The sequence below is a fragment of the Clarias gariepinus genome, chromosome 26 (assembly GCF_024256425.1).
Source record: "Clarias gariepinus isolate MV-2021 ecotype Netherlands chromosome 26, CGAR_prim_01v2, whole genome shotgun sequence".
Taxonomy (NCBI): Eukaryota; Metazoa; Chordata; class Actinopteri; order Siluriformes; family Clariidae; genus Clarias; species Clarias gariepinus.
The window spans coordinates 9,869,986-9,879,457 of NC_071125.1; the positions used below are offsets into that span (position 1 = coordinate 9,869,986).

General features: G+C 37.8%; 1 protein-coding gene across 1 annotated transcript; it reads left to right on the plus strand.

Annotated features, from left to right (window-relative positions):
• trim35-28 (tripartite motif containing 35-28) lies at positions 1-6,826 on the plus strand. The gene is made up of 6 exons (XM_053488253.1): positions 1-687; positions 2,205-2,300; positions 2,415-2,645; positions 2,784-2,806; positions 2,895-3,016; positions 3,961-6,826. Exons 1-6 carry the CDS (start codon positions 265-267, stop codon positions 4,491-4,493), a joined length of 1,428 nt encoding a protein of 475 aa, XP_053344228.1. The 5' UTR covers positions 1-264; the 3' UTR covers positions 4,494-6,826.
• The last annotated feature ends 2,646 nt before the right edge of the window (positions 6,827-9,472 follow it).

The following is a 9,472-nucleotide window of genomic DNA, read 5'->3' on the forward strand; positions in this document are numbered from 1 at the left end:
GACGCTGATTGGCAACAACATAAGCACAGAAGACGGAAGCTGGGGAAGACGGAACTTCGAAACGCACATTGGCACCTTAATTAGAAAGACGCTAACAATTACACTAAAGTGAAGTTACTAAAGAAAGAACCGAGTAATCTTTCGCGTTTTTAGATTCAAGTGAAGACTGTAAGAGTAGTGGTTTGTTAAGGGGAAATAACTCCACGTATCGGCTCAGAGTTCTGTCAGGTCAACAGAAAGTGAAAGTAAACGCTTATCATCATCATGGCGTCTGCGATGGACGAGGATATTACCGACAGACCTTCTCTTCTCGAGTCTGATCTCACCTGCCCGGTGTGTCAGGATCTTTTCCAAAACCCTTTGCTACTCTCATGCGGTCACAGTTTTTGTACTAATTGTCTTGAGTCCAGCTGGAAGCAAAGGCGCGGGAAGACGTGTCCCGTGTGTCGGAAGAACTGCGAGGGGGAGACGCCGATCCCGAACCGCGCCCTGAAGAGCACGGCCGAGTCTTTTCAGAAAGAGAGAGGATGGCGCATCACAAGCGCTCCTCCTGTGATCTGCGGCTTACACCAGCGCGACCTCCAGCTCTACTGCGTCCATGATGAGGAGCCCATATGTGCGGAGTGCGTCGCCCTGCACTCAAGCCATGACGTCAGACCTGTAGACCATGGAGTCAAGTACTGCCAGGTTCACCAGCTGCTTTTTATTTACACTAACCTACTGATTCCATTTTTTTATGTTTTACATTGTGTAATATGAATGTTTCCCTAGGTATTATGATGTAATTTCGAGAAATTAAGGAGCCTTGCACCTCCAGGGTCAGGTTCGATTCCGATCGCGGTCTGTGTGCGTGGAGTTTGCATGTTCTCCCTGTGCATGATGGGTTTCCTCCGGGTACTCTGGTTTCCTCCCACAGTCCAAAGACACACAGATTAGAGTAATTGGTGCTCACAGAATTAGCCGTTGTCATTAGTCATGAAATCATTCATTCAGTTATTCTCCCTGCCGCATAGCCTGTGTAAAGTCAGGGTGCCTATCCTAGGAAGCTAAGGGCACAAGGCCGGGGTCACCCTGGACTGCACACCCCAATCATAATCTTCAGAGAGTCTAGAAACCCCCATTCTATGACACATTTATTTTGAGGAAACCGGAGTCCCTAGAGGAAACCCACAAAGAACAAATTGCAAACTCCACGCACACAGAGTGAAGGCAAGGAATAAAATAAATGAGAACTTATTTTATTTAAACAGTCGTCTTTAGTAATGGCACCAAAAAACTAATGATTAACATACATACATACAAAACATTGGGTCACACCGACTATTTATAAAATATTGTATTTTATATCAATTAGTTGATCGCAGCAGTGATGATTGGTGAAAAGAGCATCTTAGTAAGACTTGACAAGTTATCTCACAACAACCAACCGCTGGTTTGGGAGCTGGACGGCTGTGCAGGACAGTTAACATCTGCTCAAAATGTCACTAAATACACTGTATGGCCAAAAGTTTTTGGACACATGATCTCACCTGTTCTAAGGTGTGATAGTGTCCACATACTTTTGGCCATGTAGTGTAAGTCTTAAGGCTTTTATTATTATTATTATTATTTTTATTATTATTATTATTATATGTATATATTTCTTCAGAATCTTTTTCTAATTGTTTTGTATCCAATTTCCACCTGTCCCGTTAGGGCGTTCCCAGATCAGCAAAAGTTGGTTTCTCCGACGCACATAAAGCCACCAACCACACGTTTTAAAATTGTAACTTAGTCAGCGTTAGGGAGCGGTGTTACACACTTGGAGAAAAACACTATCCAATCCCTTCCATTTGTGTGAGCTCACAGACTCCCATGATTGGCTAGTGTGCCACCGCCCAGCATACACCATTTAAATCCTGATGAAAATGGCCAAATCCACAGCATAGAGTGAGGCACTAAATTATTTTATGAATATGAATGTTAGATAATTCATATGCTATGGCCTCCTGCACAACTTTAATGCTAGCTCTTTTGTTGTTAAAGGGATTGCTTGTGTAAGGAGGACTAAAATCCCTGACCTACTCATGTAACAACTACATTCATCACACCACCTCCCTATTTACAACTAATCCAATCCTAATAGAGTTTTAAAGTATAATCTAACCAGATTTATAATTAACCAAATACTATTTAACACAGGAACCAACATGTGTATTTTTCAGGAAATGCTCAACTTTAAAATCAAGATACTTGCTGATAAAGTGGAGTCTTTTAAAAGGGTGAAGAAACGATGTGCCGATACAGTCAATTATATTCAGGTAATTGATATTCGTTGTCAACTTTTACTCTCTTTGCTTTTATATGCACAATTCTAATGCTGTTTGTGGTGTAATGACGAGACCTTTGAAAACATGAAACTGGTATCTTTACAGAGACAGTCAGAGGAAGCTGAGCGGCAAATCAGACAGGAGTTCGAGAGGCTCCATCAGATCCTAAAAGAAGAAGAAGCTTCCAGAATTGAAGCCCTGAAGAAAGAAGAGGAGCAGAAGAAAAAGATGCTGAAAGGGAAGATTGAAAGCATCGAACAAGATATCACCTCTCTCTCTGCACTGATTCAGTCAGTGACCAAAGAGATGGATGCAGAGGATTTGGTTGTCCTACAAGTAAGAAATTTCTCTTTGAATGGAAATTAGCATTCGTTCAGAACAGGGCATGCCATCTGAAATGACTTTTTAAAGTAGTAAAGGAAGTTTATGGCTTTGTTGCTGAGTATTAATTTAAAAATATCTTTTTACCTTTAGAAATACCAGAATCTTAAACAAAGGTAAGTGTTGCTTTTATCCTTCCTGCTTCAAAAGATAATTTGACCATGCAACACAGTGATTCTGATATGTTGTTTTGATGTCGTCCAGGGCACAGTGGACTGATGAAGAGTCCCATAGGTTTCCTCCTGGAGTTCTCATCAACGTGGCCTTTCATGTTGGAGCACTAGATTACAAAGTTTGGGAGAGCATGCGGTCTCAGGTTAAATGTTGTAAGTGTGGATTTTTGTATCACAAAGTATGCCCTTTAAAGAAAAGTTAAATTATTTAAGTAATAATGTTTTTCAAGGACATGCTGGTACAATTGCTTAATGGTTTCTTACATTACCTACAGTATTTGTTGATAGTGGTGCAAATGGTATTTAGCCTTCATTCTTTAACTAAAGAGTGATGCAGCAGTACTATAGTCGTTTTTATTATACTCTGCTCAAATAAATAAAGTTTCCAAGCTCCAACTTGGTGACTGCCATCTTATCGACAGTCAAGTATCTGTTGTGACCTGGTTATGCTGAATTGCATACTAAAAACTTTGATTCTTGTATGTGCTGTCTCCACTATTTCTACTATATGTATTTTAACTTAAATTTTTAAAATGAATAACATAGTGAAATCGGTAATGGCGATTAAAGCACAGTAATCAAATTAAAATACAGCACCAACCAGCAAATCCAAAAGTATGTGGACAGCTGACCATCTCAAGTCATACTGAACGCGTTCTTTCCTAAAACTGGTGCCACAAAGCATTGGCGATACATGTATGGTTTCCATGGGAGCCTAAAACATAAGAAATCGAAACATGATCCAATATGACAGTTACCCTGTGTGCAAATCAAGCACCATGAAGCAGATGTGGACATCCGCACATTTTTGGAACAAATTTGACTCATTATTAGTGCCTCAACTCACTAATGCGCTTGTGTCTGAATGAGCAAATCCCCACAACAGTGCTCCAGAATCAAGTGGAAGAAGAGTAGTGGTTATTATAATAGCAGAGGAAGAATAAATAAATATGGAATGGGATGATTAACGAGTGTGGAAATTTACTTACCAATGCCTAAAAGGTATTCTCAGATCTAAGAATAAATATATGGACTAATTTTAAAAGATTCTTCATTTGATTCTAAACTAAATTTTAAAATTGTTGTCTTCTCTGTAGTTCCAGTGCTGATGGATCACAACACAATTTCACCATGGCTCTTCTTGTCTCCCGACTACGCAAGTGTAAAAGAGAACACAGAGAGGCAGTCGGTCCCAGACAACCCTGAACGCTTTGACCCCTGCGTCTTTGTCCTGGGCTCGGAAGGTTTTGGGTCTGGGCGTCATCGCTGGGAGGTCAATGTAGGGGACAATCCAAAGTGGGTCCTCGGAGTGTGTAAGGAGTCTGTGGCCCGCAAGAGGAAGTTCACAGTGACAACATCTGGAGGCGTTTGGAGCATCGGCTTAAGTAAAGGAGTGTACAGCGGTCTGACTTCACCTCGCACCGTCCTATCTGTTGAAAAAAGGCCAGAGATAATCAGGGTGAAACTCAACATGGACAAAAGCGAGGTGTCCTTCTGGGATGCAGTCACTGGGGCACACCTCATCACCTACAATGACAAATTTTCTGAGAAGCTCTTCCCTCTCTTTGGCCCTGGGCTCCACAATACTCCTATGGCAATCCAGCCTGCCAAAGTCACCATCCATAAGTAGCACTAATATGCACGGGGGTGTAATAATGCAGTATGACATACCGTATTATTTAATACGTGGCTTTTAATTTTATACGATTGCATCTGTACCAGTATCACAGAGATGGAGAGACGGTTTCTCTCTTGATCAGAGCACTACTGTGTAATTAGACGTGTTAAATTCAGTTATGTTCGAGTGCACAGCTTGTGTTATGTTTTGTGCTGCTAGAGTCTGCTCACTTTAGCTCTTTGAATCGCAGCTGATGCTACTTCCATTGCTGGGAGCGAATTGGCTGTGTTCTTAGGGTGGAGAGATGGCATACATGTACACCACATCAATCATAGCACTGTGAGTCATGGGTGTCTCAGAGCTCACATGGGCAGAGAGGGGGTGATGGCAAATAGCACTTTTTACAAAGTGTCTTATGTTGCCCCCTAGCAATCAGTTCAAAAACGTGTTCAGCTGGCATCTTGTGTCTGAGAGGAAAGATCTGATAGCACATGGTTGGGAGCTGTTTTTAAGTCTGTCTTAAATCAAAATTGAGGCACCTATAGTAAAAGTACATTACCATATGATTAGGTCCTTATAAATCTTTCTTCTTCAAGGTCACTATGCAGAGGAGAATTTTTTTTTAGCTAAGACCTAGTGTAATGTACTTTTATGTTCCTTAGTTTTGATTTAAGTGAGACTTGAAAAAACCTAAACTGTCCTATTAATAGGGGAGTGCCCTGAACATGGGTGGGAATTGTCCACAATTAAATTAAGGAGTATATTGGAGAAAATATCAAAAGCAGAACAAAAAGTCTGCTCACACAAGCATTGTGTCAATATAATGTTTCACTGCATTTTCAATGCTTGAATATCCACTTTATTAACAATGAAGTCATATCAAGAGATCACTCTGTCATATTGTATTTAGATTTTGTACATTGTTACACCCCAGAGCAAAAGTATTAGGTATGTATGAGCATAAACCAGAGTTAGTCTTGTATTTTGCATCATCACAATGGTATCGATTTATTTGATCGTTAATTTGAAAGACAGTTACTGATTATCGATTGATATTGATATTGATCGGTGGCTGATCGATCAAAGCACCCTTAAAAGAAATTTTTGGAATGTTACTACAGAGTCTTAAATATGGTTGAAGCTGTTATAGTTGCAATTATGCAATTTAGCAAGGTTGTTTATTTGTATTTTATTTTATTTTTTTCTGGTAAATGTATTATCACAGAATTCTGTGAGAAGTCTTGAGCCTCGATCATTTCTTCATGTTTTGCTTTTAAAAAGCCACACATTCTTATATATTTTTAATGTATTCTTGAATAGTTTTTCAGGCTGCTCATATTTGGCAAGTTTTGGGCTCTAATTTTCAGTCCCTGTACCCGACCAGTTTCAGAGGAATGTTTTGTTTGTTAAGCCACACAATGATTTATGTAGAACACCTGGAGGAAAACCTATGAATAATTCAAGCATAAAAAACATCAGGCATTAACCAGTGAGAAACAGGTGCAGATAATGCCAGATGATTAGACCGGTGATTAGTATACTGGTGATGCTGAATTCAGAGTGGTTGGAACAGACAAGAGGGGAAATGAGGTTGCTGCTGAGGTTACATAAACAACTAATTTTTAAACACTTTGCTCTCTGTCACAGTAAACCATTTGGTTCCATTTCTTTAATTTAATCTGTATTATTTAATTTAAAAAGAAGAAATGGTCAGGGTGACCCAAGACTTTTGCACAGCACTGTAACATTTGATATTAATCTTATTACCAACCTAACAGCCTTTTTTCTTCTTCTCTTTCCATCTTCTCTTTCTCACCCTCTTTTTTGCTTTACATTCTCCTTTTTAATCTTTTTTCATTAATTTTCCATATCCTTCCTTTTCTCTTCCTTCCTGTAAATGAATTTATTTACATTGTTCCTCTGATTCACAAATGTTAAAAATTAACTAACGACTGATGAAAAATTAACTGATTTATTTTTAATGTGCCTTATGAACCAAAGCTTATTAATGGAGGCATAATTTTATGATTTGATATGTTATAAAATGTATTGAATTATGAAAACTGATCTGCACTACCTAATTATCAAAACATTAAGGCAAGAGTTTCATTATTTATAAATAAAACTCTCTGGCTGCCCTTTTCATTGACCCGCAGTCGTAACCTTCAACCCACCACTAATAAGAAATTTTTGTTGTGTTAATGATTTAAAGAAACTTGGAATTTAACTGTATTTACAGTGTTATTTTTCACATGGTAGTCCTGAGAGCAGTAGGCTATGCAACCTAAATCAGAGTTGGCTATAAATAAAAAAATATATAAATAAAATAACTCTGTCTTTGATTATTTTCTGGTTTGGATCCATTGTTTTTAAATACAGTCAGGAGAAAAATCTATATTTCAGAACCTCTGAGGGGTGTTTAAATCAATCCAGGACTTTTCATTGTGCTGAACAGAACACAGTTATGAGAGTAACTACTTCTCTGTGCACAACCAGCCATAATATTATGGCCACACCCCCTTCTGCAACCAAAAGTCATGAACTGTTCAACTTAAACTTCATCCTGTCATTGGCTCAGTCATGCAGTCCCGAAATATCTCACAAGAGCTGCAACTTTGGAGTTGCTCTGACCCAGTCATCCAGCCATCACAATTTGGCTTTTGTCAAAATTATATATATATATATATATATATATATATATATATATATATATATATATATATATATATATATATATTAACTTTTTTAATGGCATAATTATTTGTCTATTTTCTTTCATTTTATTATCATACTCGGAAGTTTAAGAACTTTGAGAACTTTCTTAGCTTGTTTGTTTTATTTCAGGGAGTTCAGGGTCTGAAAACAGTAGGATAGCATATGGGTCGTCCTTCTAAATGTGCAGTTGTTATTGCTTTTCTCCACCCCCGAGAGTTTGTTTGTTTTTTTCTTTAGCTAAAATTCATTATGTCTGCACCGTGTGTGGGTGATTTGACACCCGGTGTGATAGAGCCCATGCAGGTGGAAAAATTAAGCCCAGCAGGACACGTTCATTCCATCTAGGTTTTATGGTAATATAAACCATACAGAACACAGGAGATCACTCTTCTATGCACTATTTCTGTATTTTAATGTCGGTTTATAGTCGACTTATTGCTACTTGTGTAATTTATTTAATACTTTAGTGCTTTAATACATGGATCAGGTCATGTACAGAACCTATACGACTTGATTTTGTTGTAAAATATAAGTTTGTATATTTAGTTAGAATAAATACTCTAAGAAGTTGTAATTCATTTTTGTTCCCTCAGCTGAGCGAGCATTGGAAATAACGAATTTCCATGTGTTCTCAAAGAAATTCATCTCTGAAGGACACTTACTGAAAACCATTTCATCAAGAACCTTGAGAAGTCAGTTGACAGCTTTGGTACTTTATGACAAATTTTCTGTTTTGAGAAATGCTTTCATGTTGTTTTTGGGCTTTAAACTACTGTATTTGGATGTAAATACTGTATAATGTTTGACATTGTCTAAAAATATACATTTTTTCTGTCCTGTATTAACTCAGATTGATGTAAGTTGTGTTTGACCAAACTGGGTTCTTATTAAAAATTTATACATAAAAATATTATAATAATAAAAAATAATAAATAAATGTATGAATGAATGAATGACCATGTGATAGTTACCCTAGTAATCTAGTGGTGTCTGTAGAATGGTATTTGGACAGTATACCATGTCGTGCTGCTACATGCTACCACATTATGGTGCATGGTTCTGCCATGGTACATACATTAGTACAATGGTACATGGCCTATAGTATGCTACATCCTTCTATCACATTCCATACTATGGTACTATGGAACACGTAGCAGGATGCTGTTACAAAAGTTACACAATTACACAATACTTTGTTAAATACCATGATGAGTGCTCTGCAGATTAGCAGAGGTTAGCAGCTATATAATGTGACACTGCCTGTACTATGTCATACCTGCTGTACTTTGGTTGCCATTGCCGTAACCCTATGGAGTATCATAGGATTCACCAGAGTAGTGTATTAACCTTTGGAGTGCACTGTAATGAGTAAAATAGTACCATGCCATTAACATTACCATTATGGTACATAAACAGGTACAACATATTTAAATTTTTGACAGTTTTCTGGATAATAATATCATACTATGTTACATAGTACAAAGTACTACAGTATATCAGTAAGTAAATACAGTGGTACAATCTAAAATACCATGGTACTTTAGCATGATAAATTGCGTTATGGATTTAAATGCCTGTGCATGCTTGGTGTCTGTTTTTTTTTTGTGTGTGTGTTTAAATGTTTCCATTAGATTTTAACTGAAATGCTTGTATTGTGTTACAGGTTTATTTAACACTTTAGGCTCCATTAGGAGCACAGGACTAAGACAACACCCCGCTGCCAATTCTTCACCAGCATTTCCTTCAAAAAGCTGAGAGAAGACATGGTCTACACATGGCTAGACCGGCTTGGTGGATTTTGTGTGCCTACAATCCAAAATGACCATGACTGTGTTCTAAAATTGGATGCTACTGTAGAAATTATTATCTAAAACTATGTATCTATTTATGAGCTATGGTGCTATACTATATACAGTAGAATGATCGAATGGTTTCAGACGCACCCACAGATAGGACATTTGTGTAATTGTTAAACACTTGATCCAGCTACCTAGCAGTTTTTACTGATCAGTTTTCAACACAAATTTACTTACATAGCAGGATATGGATTTGGATGGAGCCTGGAACTGTATCTCTTTGTACTATGCTATTTCTCTGTCTCAGCACATGATGGAATGTTGCCACTGGTCAAAAAAATCAACCCAACTCTGGTGAATAAGATCACCTGGATGCTTTTGCAGGGTGAGAACTATGAGATCCTGAGCGCCGATGTACCACTGGTATTTTTCATGGTCAAAAAAGCGCTTGTATAATAGGAAATGTTTTTATTGTATACA

Excerpts from the sequence above, each read along its gene's own strand:
- trim35-28 (XM_053488253.1), top strand. The coding sequence starts at position 265 with ATGGCGTCTGCGATGGACGAGGATATTACCGACAGACCTTCTCTTCTC. Across the intron at positions 688-2,204 it reads ATGGAGTCAAGTACTGCCAG|GAAATGCTCAACTTTAAAAT; the intron begins GTTCACCAGCTG and ends TGTATTTTTCAG. Across the intron at positions 2,646-2,783 it reads AGGATTTGGTTGTCCTACAA|AAATACCAGAATCTTAAACA; the intron begins GTAAGAAATTTC and ends TTTTACCTTTAG.